A 21,705-nucleotide genomic window follows, 5' to 3' on the forward strand; every position below is an offset into this window, starting at 1 on the left:
TTAAGTTTAACAGCCACCATCACACCTCAAAAAGAAAATATGATCACGGAGGCAATGAAATCAATATTGGTTCTGCTTTAACCATATACTAATTTTTACAAGCTAATTTAAGCCCAAAATAATAAAATGTGTAATGCCCTGAAATTCTGTCTTCCTTACTTGGAAGATGCAAATAACTAAACAAAATCCCTTACCTTATCAATTATCTTTTGAAAATGAACAGCTACAGTGCAACTCTGAATATCCTTATGTTCATCAGAATTGTGTATTAGAACTGAGAGTTTTTTAGATCTTATTTTTTGTGCTCGATAGCCAAACACAAAAAGCATAGAATCAATAACATTGGATTTGCCACTGCCATTTGGCCCAATAATACAGGAAAATCGCTGCATAAAAAGAACAGGGGAAAAAAAAAAGTTAAAAAGGTTATACTACTGATTTCAATTTAAAATGATTTAACTTGCAGCAAAACTACAAGTATTTAAAAAGCTTTTGCAGCTAGAAGATAGTTTTCATAGATCATGTCTTGTATGTTACAAGTTTCAACACTTTAAATAAGATCATGTTCTAATTTTGACTCAGATTTTTTACAAAATTCATTCTTACAGTTAAAAAGAAAATATTCTTTTCAAACATAAAACCCAAATTCTATTCAGTGAGGAGAACTTTATAAAGAAAGGTACCAAAAGATAATCAGATAAACAAAAGCTAATTTCAGTAGTTAAAAGCATAGAAACTACACCATGTATTTCTCAGGATATACAATAACTACAAAACTGAAACAGTTTGTAATAAAGATGCATTACCTTACAACAGCTATTTAAAAATGGTCAAATACCTTATGGAAAGGTCCCAGAATTTTTTCCCCAGCGTAAGATTTGAAGTTCTGGTTTACAATATGAGTTATCATAAGACGAGGAGCTCCAGGTTCATTGGTCATTGCAGGAGGTGGGGGAGGAGGGATGCTATTCAAAATCTCTTCTAAACTTCTATTATCAATTTCCTCACTTGGAGTTTCTAAGTCAGTCAAAGGAAAGGAAAAAAAGGGGGAGAGGGGAAGCCTGCATCAGTGCAATTTGTTAGCCTGCTAATCTTTGGAGACGTCATTTATGAAACCTAGGAATCTCTATTTTTCACTCAAATACAGTATTATCTTACATTCACAAAGGATAACAGTCTTTAGGCTTTGTCTTATGACAAAAGAAAATTTTTGAAAGAGATGCCATCAGTCCCAAAATTCTATAGAAATATACCTTTTAGGAGTCAATACACTACATCGTAATGCAAATCTGGAAAATCCACAATCACTTGAGTCCCTGCCTAAACAGGTGGTCAAATCCTACAGCTCTAGATTCAACTCTCAGTATCTGTTAAGCATCTGGAACCCTAACTTTGGACACTGGCGAGCTCCCGTGACAGTTACAGGGGTTTCATGTCACTCAATTCCTGGACTCACAAAACCCACGGCGAGTGCGGGCGTAGGTGCAAATTATCTTCTCTTTGCAATTTAAGATCACCGAGGTGAAGTTGTACGATCAAGCAACTTTTCATCATATTAACAAATAGTCACGCTGACACTGAAAAAAGTCCACTCTGGCTGACCGTGTCGATTTCCGCGGAAACATAAGACAATGAACAGAAGTTCAGAATTTTAGCTATTTACTAGCCCCCATCCCTCCAGCACCGTTAACCGAAATTTCACAGTCGAATCTGTGAAAATCGCTTTCTTGACCTTCGGGTGTCAACCCCGCAGCCCTTTTCGTCCGCGCCCTGGAATACCAACCGTCCCGGGTTGGGTGCCGGGTCTCCACGCGCTTGCCCTCGGCGTCGCGAAGGGCTACTCACCTGCGGTGGCCAGCGCCTGGCTCCTCGCGCGGCCGGGCGGCGGATCCGGCTCCGCGTCGCTGCTGGTGCCGTCCGGGGACCGCGGCGGCCCTTCCTCTCTGCGATGGGCAGTGGAGGGCTGGGTGCCTTTACGGGGCATGGTCGCTGGAGCCGAGGGAAAGCCGGGAGCAAGTCAGCCCGCGGGCGGCCGGCCGTGCCGTCAAGTTCCCCGCCGGCCCGCCACCCGTCCCACTCGGGTAAAACTTTGTCCACCCGTTTTCTAGGGCTCCGTTTAAAAACCCCGCGCAACGCCAGCGAGTCCTCGGGAAAGAAGGCACAAAAAACTCAAGTGCCAGGAAGGCGGGATTCGCTCTCTCAAGTTCTAAGCAAGTTCCTAGACGTGCTTTGCGGAGCCAGCAAAGAGAGCAACTGCTTAGGTTCTTTTTATTTTTTTAATGTCCCCCTCCTCCGCCCACAGTGTAAATGTGTGAGAATACTGTAACGTCATTTCTAAACGAAGTTATATCCCGCACGCCGACATTTACGGACATTCCCACACTCTCGGGGCTGGGGATCAAAGCGCTCAGATTCTTGTCTCCGAGTCCGTACTAGCTTTAGGTTTGAGGGGTTCTCAACTCTTGGCAGAGCAGTCGGGAACGAAGAGGCGGTTCGCCGCCCACCTTCCTCTCCCCGCCATAGCCCTTGGCTCGGCTGGCGGCTCGGGGGCTTTGAGGTCTCCTTCTACTCGCCGGCCGGGGACCGGCGGCTGGGGTCGACCGCTCGCGATTTTCAAATCGGAAGCCGGCAGCGCCAACTCCGCTTCCATCACCTTGGGGCGGCAGGGGTTTGTCCCTGAGGTCCGCGGCGAATCCCGCTGGACAATAAACTACGAAAGGCCACCAGTAAGGGCTCAGAGCTAGTGGTTAGTCCCTCGGGAAAAGAGAAACGGGTAGCGGGCCGGGACAGGGGGCGACGCCGTAGTCCGACCAAGATTTCTAAGAAAAGGTCCGCGAGGGCTGAGAGGGCCCCCAGCCCCGCGGCCCCAATCCCACCATCGACGCTTAAGTAGCTCAGAGAAGTGGCGCCCGGGAGAAGCGCGCGGGAGCTTCGACCGCCGGGGAGCGACTGAGGGGGGAGGGGTGACAGCGAGCGAAATCTCCCCGAGGCAGCCTCAACCTAGACTTCGGCTGCTCCAGCTCAAGGCCTCTTTCCAGGCGCCTGCGGACCGGGCAGGAAGTGAGAGTGTGACAACCGATCAGGAAAAGACGTACTTTACCTGCAGGATAGTCCACTCAGACCGAGGCTGGAAACGGTTGTATAGGCCCCCCGGTTCCTACCGGTGTTTCGGCTCCGGGTCCTTCACTCGAAAATGGCGCCTAAAATACAAACTCGAACGGAAATTCGTTACAAACGCGCGCAATGCTTTCTGGGAACCACTAATTTGAAAAAAATGCGGCGATTATCGCCATCTTCTGATACCTTAAGCGCATGCGCGAACTCCTGGCGGGACCCGAGCTGCAGGGAACGTTTTCTACTAGGTGAAAAAAGCGAAACAATGTTTTCCGTGGCCCTACGGCAATAGCACTCTTATAAATTTTTTTTTTAAACTTGCGAATTTTGAGAAAGATAAGTGGAATTCGCCCTACAGTTTAAGTCAAGGATCAGTCGTCCAATAACGTCCCTTTAGAAGAGGGCGTGCCCACTGCGGGGCGGAGTCTCAGGCCCGCTCGGGTGACGCTCTGAGGGGAAGTATCGCGCGAAGAGGGAGTCAGCTTAGCTCTGAGAAGTCGCTATGGTGACAGGGCGGTCCGCTGCTTCTTGGTAACTGGTCTCAGTTCTGTGAGAAAGATCGACCCCTCTTTCCTGGAACTTAAGGTAAGTCTGTTTACTTCCAAGCGAGAGTTGAGGAAAGGATTTGGAAGTTGTGGCCTTTACTGGATTCACCTTCCCTGCTTTGACAGTGTGTGCGGCGTGGAGCATCGGTTATTTCCCGTCTCACTGGGCGCTCTGGACTTAGCTTTTGGGATGCGAAGGAGGAAGCCCTGAATTTGGAGGGAGCAGAGGGGCAACACGGAGGAGAGAAGATCTGGATTGGTGAATGATCGTGTAGGGAATAGCAAATAATGATTTCGAATTATTGGGATTAGGTCATTAATGTCACTAGTGAAAAGGGGTTTTGAGTTTTTAAAATCATTCGACTGGAAGACTCTGTAATGGAAGAAACGATTTGCTGGTGTCGTCTGGTTATGGGGAAATTATTGATCAGCAGATATTTCTTAAGTAGCTTCTGTATACACTGCACTCTCGGGCATAATCAGGATTATTGAGCAAGTATTCCTGTTCCCAGATAATTTAGTTTTGTTAATGGATTTTTAACTAAGAGTTTGTGGATCTGGTAGTAGGTGATTGGGGTTCAGAGAAGTTCATACTACTTCTCCACTACAGCCCCCACCCGCCCCCGGAATTGAGTACAGAATTCTGTGTGCTTGTGAATTTTTCTGGGGAGTTAGTTTTTCCAGAACTTTGATCAGATTCTTAAACTTGGTCCTATCCCATCGCACTGTTAACCATTAATTGATCTGAATACGTCCAACAAACATTTATTCAGAGACTCTTAAGTACTTGACTGAGAACTGGGAACCTCTTTTATTCCCCCTTTTAACTTTTGCATACTTAGGACTTGGCATACTGAGGCCCCAATAAATCTTTATTGAGTGAATTTACATTGTCATTCTAAGTAAGAAAGTATGATTCTTCCCCTGAGGAGCATCATGTTAAGGTTCAGTGATTCTCAAGAGTTGAAGGTGTGGAAGACACTCCCCTCAAGTGTAAGAATTCCGTGAGGTTGAGAGACTAAAGTGATTTGAATAAACATTGACTCAGTATTGTAATACACTTTTTTTATTTGTAGTTGAAAAAAATTATTTTCATAAGACAAACTACAGACAGTAAAGCTCAATGAAAAATTTGGTTGGTAGCTGTACCAGAACATGTACATCAGTTCTGTTTGAAATCATGTGGAATCTTTTGGATTTTCAAGTCAAACACTACTAAACCCAAGTTGGAGAGATATTAACCCTGAAAAAAAGCAAAGACTAGACCAAATTGAGTAATGTATATGGGAGACAGAGCACCATGTAGGAGAAGGATGTAACAGATAACAGAATCCCAAGTCTCATCATTTTTTTAAAGCTACCTACTTAGACAATGTACTCAGTTTGTCAAACTCTGTTTATTATGAAACCAGCATATAATACCTACCGCATAGGATTGTTTATGATTGTTCATCTAACATACACACTGCATGCATTTGATATTGCTGTGTTTATAACATAGACCTTGTTAGGGTATGTGCTAAGGTTGAATAATGGGATGTCAAGTTAGAAGAAGGTTAGTTTGTGAAGAGTCTTAAAAACCAGGTCAAGGATATTAGATTGATAAATCTTCAAAATATTAGAAAAATTTTGAGCTATGGAGTGACTTGGTTAAAAAAAGTTAACAGTTATGTGGGATGTGTGAAAAGAGAAAGAGACTGAGATCAAGCATGGCTTAGATTGTTACTGTCCACTTTTCCATGTAGGAGGTAAGAGGTGCCTATGCAGTAGAATGGTAAAAATCTGGACACATTTAACAGTTAATAGTCTGAGCTCTTAAAGTTAGATAGTATTCTTTGTGAATCTCTGGATTAGTGATGAGGGGATAAGAAAGATAAGCCAGAAATAAATCTTAGTTTTACTACCTTTGATGGTTGTTGTAAATAATGTTTGGTCTTAGTGACTGATCAGAAATGTAATTTCAGAAAGTCAATAAAGTGACCAATAGCTTTAGATTTAGTTGAACCTAACCATAAATACTTTTTAAACAGAATAAATACTTTTTAAACAGGCTTAACTCAGATTGATAATGTAGAACAGACATTGATAACCAACAGCTATAGTGGAGACAAATCTAGAGTGAAAGTAGGACACTCAGAATAAGTGAAGAAGTGATCTGAGAAGAGATTAGGGTCACGAGAGGTAGACTTACTCCCTCTTGATTGATCCTTACTAGTACTTTGCATAAAAAGGAGCTGGTTCTGTTGGGATGGACTCAAGTTAAAACCACCTTGGAAAGTATAACCAAGTCTCATCTTTCTGGTCCAAAATCATCTACTAACAGCCATTATCTATAATTTCAGGCAGTTCGAGAAGAGAACCCTACTTTTTGTATTTTAAAAAGTTGTACCCCATGGGAATAAATAAGTTCAAGGGGAAAAATTGGAATAGAATTAAAATTAACATCTGCAGTTCTTTAAGTGCATAGTTAAATTTTGTCATCATATAATAATATGTGACAGAAGACCGAATCCAAATTGTCTTGAGGAAAAAAAATAGCTTCCGTAAGCAAGAAGTTAGGTGAGTATAACTGGATTCCATATTCAAAGAAAGAACTAGGACTGTGTTTCTTTGCTCTGCTTTATGTTCCCATGTCTTGGCATTATTCTCAGACCTCACATAGTGGCCTCTAACACCACCATGCTCTCCCCTTGGTGTGGTAAGATAGTTATAGTAACTCTTGCCTTGAATCTAAACTTGAAGACCTGGAAAGTTAAAGAGAGTTTTTCTTCCCTATCTTTTACTTGAATAAAAGTTTCCTTCGGAAAGCTCTAATTGACTTAAGCCTAGGTCTCATGCTGACTCCACTTAAGCCATATGGGCTAAGAGGGAGTAAGTGGTATTCCAAGAAGAAATTCTTGGTAGCTCAGAACAGAGTGAATATATGAAGGGTGATGAAACACCCTTTCTAACTAAATGAAACTAAGCCATGCCCGTGGGGCCACCCAAGACGGGCGGGTCATGGTGGAGAGTCTGACAGAATGTGATCCACTGGAGAAGGGAATGGCAAACCACTTCAGTATTCTTGCCTTGAGAACCCCATGAACAGTATGAAAAGGCAAAATGATAGGATACTGAAAGAGGAACTCCCCAGGTCAGTAGGTGTCCAATATGCTACTGGAGATCAGTGGAGAAATAACTCCAGAAAGAATGAAGGGATGGAGCCAAAGCAAAAACAGTACCCAGTTGTGGATATGACTGGTGATAGAAGCAAGGTCCAATGCTGTAAAGAGCAATATTGCATAGGAGCCTGGAATGTCAGGTCCATGAATCAAGGCAAGTTGGAAGTGGTCAAACAAGAGATGGCAAGAGCGAGTGTCGACATTCTAGGAATCAGCAAACTCAAATGGACTGAAATGGGTGAATTTAACTCAGATGACCATTATATCTACTCCTGTGGGCAGGAATCCCTCAGAAGAAATGGAGTAGCCATCATGGTCAACAAAAGAGTCCGAAATGCAGTACTTGGATGCAATCTTAAAAACGACAGAATGATCTGTGTTCGTTTCCAAGGCAAACCATTCAGTATCACAGTAATCCAAGTCTATGCCCCAACCAGTAATGCTGAAGAAGCTGAAGTTGAACGGTTCTATGAAGACTTACAAGACCTTTTAGAACTAACACCAAAAAAGATGTCCTTTTCATTATAGGGGACTGGAATGCAAAAAGAAACACCTGGAGTAACAGGCAAGTTTGGCCTTGGAATACAGAATGAAGCAGGACAAAGACTAATAGAGTTTTGCCAAGAAAATGTACTGGTAATAGCAAACACCCTCTTCGAACAACACAAGAAAAGACTCTACACATGGACAGATGGTCAACACTGAAATCAGATTGATTATATTCTTTGCAGCCAAAGATGGAGAAGCTCTATACAGTCAACAAAAACAAGACCAGGCGCTGACTGTGGCTCAGATCATGAACTCCTTATTGCCAAATTCAGACTTAAAGAAAGTAGGGAAAACCACTAGACCATTTTGGTATGACCTAAATCAAATCCCTTATGATTATACAGTGGAAGTGAGAAATAGATTTAAGGCACTAGATCTGATAGAGTGCTTGATAAACTATGGACTGAGGTTCATGACATTGTACAGGAGACAGGGATCAAGACCATCCCCATAGAAAAGAAATGCAAAAAAGCAAAATGGCTGTCTGGGGAGGCCTTACAAATAGCTGTGAAAAGAAGAGAAGTGAAAAGCAAAGGAGAAATGGAAAGATAAATATCTGAATGTAGAGTTCCAAAGAATAGCAAGAAGAGATAAGAAAGCATTCTTCAGCAATCAATGCAAAGAAATAGAGGAAAACAACAGAATGGGAAAGACTAGAGATCTCTTCAAGAAAATTAGAGATACCAAGGGAACATTGCATGCAAAGATGGGCTCAATAAAGGACAGAAATGGTATGGACCTAACAGAAGCAGAAGATATTAAGAAGAGATGGCAATAATCCACAGAAGAACTGTACAAAAAAGATCTTCACGACCCAGATAATCACGATGGTGTGATCACTCACCTAGAGCCAGACATCCTGCAATGTGAAGTCACGTGGGCCTTAGAAAGCATCACTATGAACAAAGCTAGTGGAGGTGATGGAATTCCAGTTGAGCTATTTCAAATCGTAAAAGATGATGCTGTGAAAGTGCTGCACTCAATATGCCAGCAAATTTGGGAAACTCATCAGTGGCCACAGGACTGGAAAAGGTCAGTTTTCATTCCAGTCTCTAAGAAAGACAATGCCAAAGAATGCTCAAACTACCGCACAATTGCACTCATCTCACACGCTAGTAAAGTAATGCTCAAAATTCTCCAAGCCAGGCTTCAGCAATATGTGAACCGTGAACTTCCAGATGTTCAAGCTGGTTTTAGAAAAGGCAGAGGAACCAGAGATCAAATTGCCAACATCCACTGGATCATGGAAAAAGCAAGAGAGTTCCAGAAAAACATCTATTTCTGTTTTATTGACTATGCCAAAGCCTTTGACTGTGTGGATCACAATCAACTGTGGACAATCCTGAAAGAGATGGGAATACCAGGCCACCTGATATGCCTCTTGAGAAATTTGTATGCAGGTCAGGAAGCAACAGTTAGAACTGGACATGGAATAACAGACTGGTTCCAAATAGGAAAAGGAGTACGTCAAGGCTGTGTATTGTCACTCTGCTTATTTAACTTATGCATGCAGAGTACATCATGAGAAACACTGGGCTGGAAGAAGCACAAGCTGGAATCAAGATTGCCGGGAGAAATATCAATAACCTCTGATATGCAGATGATACCACCCTTATTGCAGAAAGTGAAGAGGAACTAAAAAGCTGCTTGATGAAAGTGAAAGAGGAGAGTGAAAAAGTTGGCTTAAAACTCAGCATTCAGAAAACGAAGATCATGGCATCTGGTCCCATCACTTCATGGCAAATAGATGGGGAAACAGTGTCAGACTTTATTTCTTTGGGCTCCAAAATCAGTGCAGATGGGGACTGCAGCCATGAAATTAAAAGGCGCTTACTCCTTAGAAGGAAAGTTTTGACCAACCTAGATAGCATATTGAAAAGCAGAGACATTACTTTGCCAACAAAGGTTCGTCTAGTCAAGGCTATGGTTTTTCCAGTGGTCATGTGTGGATGTGAGAGTTGGACTGTGAAGAAAGCTGAGCACTGAAGAATTGATGCTTTTGAACTGTGGTGTTGGAGAAGACTCTTGAGAGTCCCTTGGACTGCAAGGAGATCGAACCAGTCCATTCTGAAGGAGATCAGCCCTGGGATTTCTTTGGAAGGAATGATGCTAAAGCTGAAACTGCAGTACTTTGGCCACCTCATGGGAAGAGTTGACTCATTGGAAAAGACTGTGATGCTGGGAGGGATTGAGGGCAGGAGGAGAAGGGGACGACAGAGGATGAGATGGCTGGATGGCATCACTGACTCGATGGACTTGAGTCTGAGTGAACTCCGGGAGTTGGTGATGGACAGGGAGGCCTGGCGTGCTGCAATTCAGGGGGTCGCAAAGAGTCGGACACGACTGAGTGACTGAACTGAACTGAATGAAACACCAGTTTTCACTACAAATAGCAAATAGTTAAGTTCTTCCTATGTTTCAGGCAATCTACTGGACATTTGTAAGATATCTCCTCCCCCCCCCCCCCGCCAATCTCATGTCTACTCTATCTCATTTAACATCATAACCAACCTGTGAGGTAGGTATTATTAGCCTCATTTTGTATATAGAAAAAAACAAAGTACAGTGTTTGGAAGATCACGGAGTGAAGGTTTCAGTAAGAAGTGTGTCAAATGCAGTAGAAATTGCAAAGAGAATGGGAATAGTGAATCTTATGTAAAATAACATTTATTTTTTTTTAATGCAGAAATGCTTAAAGAAAAAAGCAAAACTAAGCCATGAACATATCATTCAGATATTCCTATGTTAAAACTATAAATGCATGGATAAAATATTATGAACTTGATAACTTCAAACAGTATAGAATAGTATGAAATGAGGATTAAAAGCTTCCCTTTTCTCACCAGTGTCTCTACCCTTACAAAGCCTCCATTAAGTGTCTTGCACATCTTTTGAGAAAAACATTTTAGTATCGACTAACTTGAGTATATATCTCCTCCCCTCGTATTTTTTTTTATCACAAAAGAGATTGAGTTACATAATACTGCTGTATAGTTTATTTTTGTAATTTAAGATATTATAGACATCTTTTTGTATCAATACATATAGATTCATCTCATTTTTTAAATAGCTGTACAGCATTCTAGTTTGTCAGTTGAATGTGATTTTTTCTCAGCTAGTTGAATTAAAAGGATGAATTAAAGATGACTGCTTATTTTTAATTTTGTGAGTCACATGGTTTATTGGCTCAAAGTTATTCGGCCATCCTGGATTATAAATATAACCAATATGAATAAGATTAAAGTATAGCTAGCTCTACTTAGAGCTAGAATTGCAAGGAAATGTGAATACCACTCCTTATACATACCTGGGAAGCCCCAATACATACACTTCAAATACATACAAGAGTTGGAATAGGGTGGGGGTTGGAGGTCTTTAGTAATTGAACTATACTGCCAAGCCTGTTCCCATTGTTTATTAGGTGTTTGAATCGGTCCCTGGAAATGGTTCATCTTCCTCTGCCTTCCCTGTTATATAAGAGATCCCAGCTCTAGTCTACATGTGGTTCTATGATGGAACCAATCTGAGTAAAGATCTGCTTCTCTTTCACTCCTGTCTTTACTGGAAAAGAGACTTAAGAGTCTAATCAGAGGTATCAATTTAGAAAACTGTTGATAAGAATTGTACTTTTAAAAACAGAGCCTTGGGTAATCGTCAGCAAACCATTAATTTCAACTGTTAGTATCAATACCCATGGGTTAGCTAGTGTGCAAATGACCCAAACAGAACCTGTTGGAAACAAAGTTGTGATCTAATGCTTGCATTTGTTATCTGTCCTTCATATTCTTATTCACTTCTGAGGCTCTCTGCTATGTTTTATCTATATGTATATTCTTGTTGACAAGTCATACCTTCTCTCTTTCCCTCCTAAAATTTTTCTTATTTTCTTAGTGCTTTTACCTTTTAGTTTTCTTTCTTAAATCTAATTTTCTTTCTTTTTTTTTCTGTAAACTATCTTGCCTTTTAAAAGTGTACCATTCAGTGGCATTATATACATTCATATTGTTGTACTACTTTCACCTCCATCCATCCACAGGACTCTTTTCCTCTTGCAGAACTGAATCTCTATCCTCATTTCCCCTTCCTGCCAGGTAATCACCATTCTACTTTTTGTATCTCTGTATTTGACTACTTTAGGTATTTCATATAAGGGGAGTTACATAGTATCTGCCCTTTTATGACTGCTTTCATTTAGCATAATATTAAGTCTAATTCTTAACATTAATTCTTAATTCTATTCCACATTAAAAACACATGTATCTGGAATATGAGTGTATAATCTCTGATGAATATTTAAATTTCTGGGTTTTGATAGTACTATATAGAATTCTGTAATAAACAAGCTTGTACAGTTTGTATATGTCTCTTGGTATACATTTACAGGTACTGCTGCTGCTTCTGCTAAGTCGATTCAGTCGTGTCTGACTCTGTGCGACCCCATAGACGGCAGCCCACCAGGCTCCCACGTCCCTGGGATTCTCCAGGCAAGAACACTGGAGTGGGTTGCCATTTCCTTCTCCAATGCATGAAAGTGAAAAGTGAAAGTGAAGTCGCTCAGTCGTGTCCGACCCTCAGCGACCCCATGGACTGCATGCAGTCTTCCAGGCTCCTCCATCCATGTACTGATACATGACAAAATCCTATGACTAGAAATTCTTCTCAGGGTAAATTCCTTTTATATACCTACTTCAAATCAGTATCTTCTAACTCAAAATATGGCATAGATGTGTTAGATTGGCAAAACCTAGGTGATTTGCCTGTGTCCTAGCTATAAGGATGGCTACAGAGGAAATAATTTTTTATTTGTAAGGTAGGAGATTCCCCAGAGCTGGAGAAGGAAATCAAAAGTGTTGAGGGGTGGGGCAAAAAAATAATCAATAACCATTATTACCAATTTCTGTTCTTCACTAATGTATGTGACTATGTTTCTGTATGTCAGTGCTGAGTTCTGGGTGTTTTGTATTTGGTCACTTTGACAACAGGAAATGGCATCCAGTTTTTTTCATTTTCATTTCTTTAATTAAAATTAAGGCTGTGCCTTGTTTCATGTTTTTGATTGCCCACTGACCATCCTTATTTATGTTTTTGTGAACTGTCAGTCTACAAATGGAAGTGCTCCATTATCAGTGTCCTTGATCAGATGACTTCTTGGGACCATGCTGTCTTAGTTATCTTCTGTTTCTGTTGTATTGCCAATTGATCCCTGTCCACTGGTTTCTTCTCCTTTGCCCCAAAACAGACTTCTTACATGGTATGTAAGAAGAACAACATAGAGGCTAGTGTGACTGGAGCAGTTTGAGTGAAAAGAGAGGAAACAGGAGATGAGGTCAGAGAAATCATGTGTCTATTAGGACTCTGGAGAAAGAAGAGTTAATGTTGAAGCCTGTAGTCTTAGAGCTGGAAATTCGGGCAGAGTTACGTGTGCTTCTAGCAAGACTTCCCTTTTCTCTCTTACGGAACTTTTCCTCAGCACCACAAACCTCCTAAGAAAACCATTCCAGGAAGAAGGCAATTTAAACTGATTATCCGCTTTCCTTTATTCGACCATGGGGACTATTTGATCATTCATTACATCCCTGTTTACCTCAGTTTCCACATTCAAGACTATTAATCCCCTGCATTCGTTCACTATTAAGTTTAACTATTGATGACACTAACTTAAACATGATAAAACTTTATTTTCTATCACTTAAAGTTTAGATAGGACTGGTAGGACTCGCTGTAAGGTCAAGAATCTTGGTTCCTTCTGTTTTATTGCTGCATTATATATGTCTTGATGCATGGCAGGGAGCATGTTATTATTTTCCAAGTTTTTATTTGCCAATTATATTGATTTATATTGCTTTTATAAGAGGTAATTCATTCATTTTTCATATTGTCACTGTGGGTAACCATTACTGTTGGGTAGTGTTAATCTGTTGCCCCCACCACAAGATATAAATCCCAGATTGGGCCATGAGGTTGATGATTTTGTAATATCCCCATTGGGTTTAAGAATTGTTGATGTCCTATGTGGCTCCACCCAGTTTTGAGGGCAGTTAAGAAAACATAATCTTTATTTTGTATGGCTAGGAATGCAGCAAAAATTTAGATTCTTCTACCACAGAGGCAGGGAAGAATGAAGAAGGACAGCTGGCTCTTTTTTTCCATTTCCCACCATCTGTCCTAAACTTAGCTCTTCCCCATCTAAATCCTACCACTCTACCTTTTGGAACTCACAGTATGTCACTGACCAAATCTATGTTCTCAGTGTTTTGGAGTAAACGTTATAGTTTTGTCTTTTAACTTCTTAGTCTAATTTAAATCTGGTTGTTTCCTAAGGAAACTACTTTCCTCTTGGCTGTTTCAGATGGAGGCAGTTTTGCATTTCAAACCTCCATGTGTCAAAGGACCTTGTTTCTCCTTAGGGTTCTGCACAATTGATTGTGTTTCTCTTTCCTCTTGTCCCTTTGAGACAAGTCTTACGAGATCAAACCATACTCTTCTTTGCCTTTTTGCAAACATCTACAGATCTCTTTGCTGTTTTTTCTTCATTCAATGAATAGTATTTTAGCATCTGGGTACTGTGTCTATCTCCACCACTATTCTTGTCATTATTTGCAGTGATTTAACATCCCCAAATCAAGACCTTGGCCACCCACTTTGACAGTCTTTACCTACCTCATCATTAACAATATCTATACTTTCCCAAAATCTGTTTTAAGTATCTTATTGTCTGTCTCCACTTGTTTTTCTCTAGCTTACTTCCTCTAGAATCTTAATGCTGACAGTTCTTCAGACTTCAGTAGGACTTCTAGGCTGTTGAAGCTACCACCTGTTCAAGTTCTGCTGGGTAGTCCCATCCCATGGCTTTGAATGTAAACTTTGTGCTGATAACCCTCAAACTGAGGTCTCAATGATATCTCCAGCTGTGCCCTCTCTCTTAACTCCAGACTTGTATATCTAATTTCTCCTTGAATTCGTCATTCAGATATCTAAAGTCACCTTAAAGTTAGCCAACCCAAAACAGAAATTTTATATCCCTTCCAACCTGTTCCTCCATTCAGTTCAGTTCAGTCACTCAGTTGTGTCGGACTCTTTGGGACCCCATGAACCGCAGCATGCCAGGCCTCCCTGTCCATCACTGACTCCTGGAGTCTACCCAAACTCATGTCAGTGAGTCAGTGATGAGTCAGTGATGCCATCTAACCATCTCATCCTCTGTCATCCTCTTCTCCTGCCTTCAGTCTTTCCCAACATCAGGGTCTTTTCAAATGAGTCAGCTCTTCGCATAAGGTGGCCAAAATATTGGAGTTTAACCTTAGACATCAGTCCTTCCAATGAACACCCAGGACTAATCTCCTTTAGGATGGACTGGTTGGATCTCCTTGCAGTCCAAGGGACTCTCAAGAGTCTTCTCCAACACCACAGTTCAAAAGCATCATTTCTTCTGAGCTCAGCTTTCTTTATAGTCCAACTCTCACATCCATACATGACTACTGGAAAAACCATAGCCTTGACTAGAGGGACCTTTGTTGGCAAAGTCATGTCTCTGCTTTTTAATATGATGTCTAGGTTGGTCATAACTTTCCATTAGTCTTTTTCATTTCAGGAAATGGCAACTCCATTGTGCCTGTTGAAACTTGAGTCATTTTGGTTCCTCTTTCTCTTAAACAAAATTCATCAACAAATCCTGTATAATTTTATTTCAAAATATATTCAGAATATGACTCATTCATATCATTTGTACCCCTACTGCCTTCCTCTTCAATCCACTTTTCGTTCTCTCCTGGGTTATTGAAATCCTAACTGACCTCTTTGCTTCCAGTCTTGTTCATTTTTGCTTTTTTTTTTCTTGTTATACCATCTGTAGTGTCATCCATAGTGATATTTTAAAACTGTATATCAGATAACATCATTTCACTGGCTTCTCTGTTTATTCAGAAGAAAAAAGAGAAACTTTTATTGTGGTTTTCCAACCTTTATGTGATCTGTGTCCCTCCCTCTTCTTCCCCAGTTTATTGCCATCCTCTTCACTCACTCTGTATTGGCCATACTGGCCTTATGATCTGACTTAGCTTTAGCAGCATTACTAGCTACTGTATTTAGCAGAACTTGAAGGATAAATGTAGGATCAGGAAAATTAGTTTTGGAGCTGTGACAGTACTTGAGGATGATGATGGCTTAGACTTATGTTAGACGTACTGAGAAGTGGCCACATTTGGAGTACGTTTTGGTAGTTTGGTGATCAGGATTTCCTGGGGACAGTTTTTCCTCTTTAGCCCCACGAATGTTGACTCATGCTAGATCAAAGACAATTATAAATGATTTTTAGTAGCAGAAGCATAGTTGCTCCTGTCTGCTTCCTGTATAATGTTGCAAAATAGATTATTTGATACTCTAGAGATTTTCTGTTATTTCCCCTCCCATGCCACTTACCACTGACTAGTCAGATCCTTGGTCATCGATCCCTTTGGACAGCTAAAGACACCCCACTGCACCCCTCAGGCAGCTTTGTACTTCCCTGACTTGGCTGTGCTCTAATTTGTTGTTGTTGTTCATTAGCTAAGTTGTGTCCTACTCTTGCGGCTCCCATGGACTGCAGCATACCTTACTTCCCTGTCCACTATCTCCCTGAGTTTACTCAAATTCATGTCCATTGAGTCGGTGATGCTATCTTACCATCTCATCCTCTGCTGCCCGCTTCTCCTTTTGCCTTCAGTCTTTCTCAGAGTCAAAGTCTTTCCCAATGAGATCAGCTCTTCACATCAGGTGGCCAGAGTATTGGAGCTTCAGCACCAGTCCGTCCTGTGAATATTCAGGATTGATTTCCTTTAGGATTGACTGGTTTGATCTCCTTGCAATCCAAGGGACTCTCAAGAGTCTTCTCCAACACCACAGTTCAAAAGCATCAGTTCTTTGGCACTCAGCGTTCTTTATGGTCCATCTCTCACATTCATACATGACTACAGGAAAAACCATAGCTATTCACTTATTCCTCTATTCATTCTCACATCAGAATGCACATATGCTTCATGCACATGATCTTTGCTCAATAGGATGTACAAAGAAGTGTTTTCTGAGCAAAAGAGAATCTTCCCAGTGTTAGGATGCCACCCTCCTCTTTCTCTGATTCCTTGGCACTATATTTCTGAACAGTTGCAAATTACTTTCTCATGAAAAACATTCTGTCTTTACTATCTATATGGGATAATGATTTCTTTTGGTAAGGAATGATTCCTAATTATTATGGATTTCAGCAGTTGGAGATATTTTGATGTAGGATACACCATGCCTTTGCTAAAGATCTTTAAAGTTTCTGGTTAAAATTGTATATTCACACACATGAATTCTTGTCTATTACGTTGTTTCTCATTTCCAAAAGCAACAGTTTATCTGCCTTTATTCTTTTAAAATCCTTATAAGCTGGATGAGTTTGAATGTGAAACAGCAGCATGTTTTTACTTTTTTTCCCCCCTCTAGTTAAAGGAGGTCTGATAGAAGGGAGGAAGTAGTTTCAAGAAAGGTGCCAAAACTCCTAAGGACCAAAAGTGAGCCTTAGAAGTGTGACTAGGAGAGATTATTTTCTTGCTCTGGCTGCTATACACAGATTATACTTTCAAGTTATACACAAATCTCCTTAAGTGAACTGGAGCGGGGAGACAGATTTCTGACTTCCTAACTGTATATTAACTGGATAAAACACTTCAGATTTTTTTCTATGGTCAGTACTCTTGCCTGGAAAATCCCATGGACGGAGGACCCTGGAAGGCTGCAGTCCATGGGGTTGCTGAGAGTCGGACACGACTGAGCGACTTCACTTTTACTTTTCACTTTCATGCATTGGAGAAGGAAATGGCAACCCACTCCAGTGTTCTTGCCTGGAGAATCCCAGGGATGGGGGAGTCTGGTGGGCTGCCGTCTCTGGGGTCGCACAGAGTCGGACACGACTGAAGCGACTTAGCAGCAGCAGCAGCAGCAACAACTTTCTACTCATCCTCACAAATTTATGAGTAAGTGAAAAAGGTGCCTTGAGATATAGCTGTATTTTTGCTAAGCTAAGTCACATCAGTCGTGTCCGACTGTGTGTGACCCCATAGACGGCAGTCTACCAGGCTCCCCCATCCCTGGGATTCTCCAGGCAAGAACACTGGAGTGGGTTGCCATTTCCTTCTCCAATGCATGAAAATCATTACCTCTTTCTTAGATGACTTGCTTATTTTTCACTTTGCCACCATGGCAGCCATAACTGGTGGGCAGTCTGTTTACCTCCAATATAATGTAAATCTTAGATTTGATCTAGGTTGATGATGTCATAGTATTCCCATGTGGGTTCCATAATTAAATCCCATAAAAATGTATCTTAGCCTTTGATGAGACCTTTGGAATTTATTTTAATGTATATCCATTCACTGGAAAAGGTCAGTTTTCATTCCAACCCCAAAGAAAGGCAATGCCAAAGAATATTCAAACTATTGCACAATTGGACTCATCTCACACACTAGCAAAGTAATGCTCAAAATTCTCCAAGCCAGTCTTCAACAATACATGAAGCATGATATACTGGATTTAGAAAAGGCAGAGGAACCAGAGATCAAATTGCCAACATCCGTTGGATCATCGAGAAAGCAAAAACGTTCCAGGAAAACATCTACTTCTGCTTTATTGACTACACCAAAGCCTTGACTGTGTGGATTGCAACAAACTGTGGAAAATTCTGAAAGAAATGGAAATACCAGACCACCTTACCTGCCTCCTGAGAAATCTGTATGCAGGTCAAGGAACAACAGAATTGCACATGGAACAACAGACTGGTTCCAAATCGGGAAAGGGGTATATTGTCCAAATCAGGAAAGGAGTATATTATCGGGAAAGGCTGTATATTGTCACTCTGCTTATTTAACTTATATGCAGAGTGTATCATGTGAAATGCCAGGCTGGATGAAGCACAAGCTGGAATCAAGATTGCTTGGATAAATATCAGTAACCTCAGATACACAGGTGATACCACCCTTGTGTCAGAAAGCAAAGAAGAATTAAAGAGCCTCTTGATGGAAGTGAAAGAGGCAAGTGAAAAAGTTGGCTTAAAGCTCAACATTCAGGAAACTAAGATCATGGCATCCGGTCACATCACTTCGTGACAAATAGATGGGGAAACAGTGAGAGACTTTATTTTTTGGGGCTCCAAAATCACTGCAGATGGTGATTGCCACCATGAAATTAAAAGACTAGCTGTGACCAACCTATACAGCATATTAAAAAGCAGAGACATGACTTTGCCAACAAAAGTCTGTCTAGTCAAAGCTATGGTTTTTCCAGTAGTCATGTATGGATGTGAGAATTGGACTATAAAGAAAGCTGAGCTCAGAAGAAATGATGCTTTTGAACTGTGGTGTTGGAGAAGACTCTTGAGAGTCCCTTGGACTGCAAGGAGATCCAACCAGTCCATCCTAAAGGAAATTAGTCCTAATATTCATTGGAAGGACTGATGCTAAAGTTGAAGCTCCCATAGTTTAAAAAATCTTTTGGTTAGGCCTCAGGACAGCCCTTGGAAATTATTTACCTGGCCAGATTTACTGACATTCTGTACTTGTAGGACTGTTTTAGGCAGGTTGCAGAGAACCTCAGAAGTCCCACCTAAACCCTCCAGTCACCCATTGGCTGAATTAGTCCACTGACTAGTTTTCTTCCTCTTTCCATGTATTTGATGCCAGCAGGATTGAAAGTGCTTCAGTCATCAGGGTGCTAAGATGTTTTGTTTGCTTTTAATTTTTTGTGTATGTATATTTGTTTTTAATGTGTATTCTGTATTTTCCTCCTTTTATTTTTACAGTGAATTCAATCAGGTGGCATTTAAAAAATTTTGCTGGAAGGTGGAGACATGAGACTGAAGATATCTCTTTTAAAAGAACCAAAGCATATCCTTTTAATACTTATAAACCTTATTGTGATCTCCTTATTGTAGTATTATTAAAAGTTTTCTTCTTTTGTAGTCTAGTTGGAGAATGGATTTTTTCTTCATTCCTTTAATGATAGTTTTGTAAATTATTTCTGAAATATTTGAGGTCATAAGTTGCAGGTATTTTTCCAAAGCAAATTATTTGCTCTAAATCTTACTTTCAAATATTTATTAACTTTTTTCTTACTTTAGTACTACTGTACTTAAGTACATAAAAAACGGTTGGTTTTTGTTTAGTCTAAAATCTTAAAAAGAAGGTTTTTTTTTTTAAAAAAAAAGTAATTTCTCTCTTAATAAGACCTAGTATGTTTTCACTGAATTCTGTTCTGTTTTTTCATGCTCATAATAAAATGGAGGGTAAGCTGGGGAAGTCTGAGCAGTCAGACCTTTATTATTTCATGTGTGAATGTGGCAATTATAAATATTTTATCAAATGCATGACCCTGTATTTTGTCAGCAAGAACTCCCAATTATATGTCAGAAAGATTGGTAGGCCCCTTTACCTTCATTCGTAGTTATTTAGACCAGTGCTTCTAAAAGTATCATCTTCAGACTTTATTACAGGCCTGTGAAGGGATAAGAACAGAAATTGAAAGTAAGAAGGAAGAAATTTTTGTAGCAATTTGACAGTCACAACATCCAAATGTAAGGTCATTTTCCTAGTAATTCATTTTTATTTTATCTTACAAAATGTTGATCTTCAACAGGTTTGAAATAAAAAAAAATGTGATCCTTCAGCCATAGAAAAGCAGCGTTTTAGACATTTGATCAAATGTTTTGAATTTGTATTACTTTTTTTTTTTTTTTTACTGTTTGAGTGAAGATGTAATTCCTTTTATTTCTCATGGAATCACTTTTATTCTTTTTTCAAAGTGTGCCCTCAGGAGTTCATGCTTTTTACAGTCTTATAGATTTTGACTGTCTAGTGTCTGCTTTTACCTTTTCAAGCTGAAGAATAATGATCCTTTTAGACTTTCTTATTCTAGCAGTCCTCTTATGTCTCCCATAATTTTAGTTGACTTACTAGTTTGAAGACACCTCGCATATGTCTGCTGGGTACTTACATCAGTTTTTATAAGGATAAAATTAATGTTTTTTTTGTTTTGGAGTGTGTGTGTTTATTTTCTTTCTAGGTTTTAGCAGACACTCTCCCTTTGTATAATAAAGGTTTTAACTAACAATGTTTAAGCTATGACAGTTATACTGGAAGAATTTTTTTCAGTAATGGTCTAGTGATATCAAGGTTCTTTTGTTTAGATTTTACTTTGAATTCTGAGTATTCCAATGCCACTTTGTTACCTATTTGTGCAGACTCATCAGACCCTTCTATAATTTCATTTTTTACCCTTCTGGTTATTTGCTTAATCTATCATATTTTGAAGTATTAAAAAAACTTAGAACATCCCAGAATAATTATGGCACATAGTCTCTTTCTTTTTTCTTAGAGTTTATTGATTGCTTGGATAGAAAGCATTGATGAAAAGAGAAGGAAGTAAAATGATTATACAATAACAACAAAAGAGCAAACAACCCAACTAGGATGATATGGTAATATAGAAATCCATATATAAACAGGAGAAAGCATCTCTCATAAAAGACAATCTAAAGTTCCTTCTGTAGGATACACAACTCTGCTAGGTAAGCGCCTGTTCTAATGGAGGAAGTAAGGGCCACTTTAGCACCTCAATTTATAGAAATCTACTTGATAAATCAGAGACCAAAAAATAGGTTAAAGTAAGAATTTTAGGGTTTATATCTTATCCATATCACCTTGTGTGGGCAGTAAATTGTAACTGAATTACTTCCTGAATTTAATGTCAGGAAGTTTGGTAGGATTTTAGTTTCAGCTATTAAGCTGTAAATTTTTTCCTGGGTAAATTATTATGTCATTTAAGCAGGTATTTAACTGTTATATTTCAGTGTTCTTTTAGCAGTTGATTTTTTAAAACTTATCAAAATGATACATGCTTATTCTAATAACAATACAGATATAGGTAAATAAAACAATACATATTTCCCTTTTCTCCCCACTTATCCTGCAACAGATTAGATCTTTCATCCTTTTAATCTGTTAGGTGTCTTTCTGCATCTTTTGGCCTTGTTTATAGAATCTTTTGTAACACATTTTAAAATTTTTCATGTATTAAATCTTTGTTTTTTTCTCTTTTGGCACCTGGGTTTCTTATCCTGCTTTCCATTCTTCTTACAACTGTTTTGATAGATGCTTATTTTCCTTTCCTTTTATGGAAAAAATATGAAAGTCCTACACTGGAAAAGTAGGTTTTGAAGCTTGAAACATTTGACCTTATTTTATACTGTTCTTATAATCTGCATCTGCAAAATATTGTGTTTGTTAAAACTGAAGACTTTTGTGTGTTTTATGTCTCCTTAATATGGT

The 21,705-nt window shown here is 39.8% G+C and overlaps 2 protein-coding genes across 8 annotated transcripts in view; one reads left to right on the forward strand and one right to left on the reverse strand.

Annotated features, from left to right (window-relative positions):
- SMC4 (structural maintenance of chromosomes 4) overlaps nt 1–3,392 on the reverse strand; it is a 33,929-nt gene extending 30,537 nt beyond the window's left edge. Inside the window, exons 1-5 of one of the 3 annotated variants that reach the window (XM_061417201.1) lie at nt 3,304–3,392; nt 3,101–3,200; nt 1,846–1,989; nt 839–1,017; nt 195–386 (exon numbers count right to left, since the gene is read on the reverse strand). In XM_061417201.1, the coding sequence (XP_061273185.1) occupies nt 195–386; nt 839–1,017; nt 1,846–1,984 (510 nt within the window). In that variant the 5' untranslated portion in view covers nt 1,985–1,989; nt 3,101–3,200; nt 3,304–3,392. Of the gene's footprint in view, nt 1–194; nt 387–838; nt 1,018–1,845; nt 1,990–3,095; nt 3,203–3,303 lie in introns of those variants that run through there. The other 2 variants (XM_061417191.1, XM_061417210.1) reach the window with 2 other exon arrangements.
- A 191-nt stretch (nt 3,393–3,583) lies between these two features.
- IFT80 (intraflagellar transport 80) overlaps nt 3,584–21,705 on the forward strand; it is a 129,904-nt gene continuing 111,782 nt past the window's right edge. The window contains exons 1-3 of one of the 5 annotated variants that reach the window (XM_061417227.1): nt 3,584–3,699; nt 11,753–12,033; nt 19,182–19,265. In XM_061417227.1, the coding sequence (XP_061273211.1) occupies nt 19,230–19,265 (36 nt within the window). In that variant the 5' untranslated portion in view covers nt 3,584–3,699; nt 11,753–12,033; nt 19,182–19,229. Of the gene's footprint in view, nt 3,700–11,752; nt 12,034–19,181; nt 19,266–19,555; nt 19,953–20,108; nt 20,946–20,969; nt 21,584–21,705 lie in introns of those variants that run through there. The other 4 variants (XM_061417219.1, XM_061417257.1, XM_061417248.1 and 1 more) reach the window with 4 other exon arrangements.

The sequence above is a fragment of the Bos javanicus genome, chromosome 1 (assembly GCF_032452875.1).
Source record: "Bos javanicus breed banteng chromosome 1, ARS-OSU_banteng_1.0, whole genome shotgun sequence".
Taxonomy (NCBI): Eukaryota; Metazoa; Chordata; class Mammalia; order Artiodactyla; family Bovidae; genus Bos; species Bos javanicus.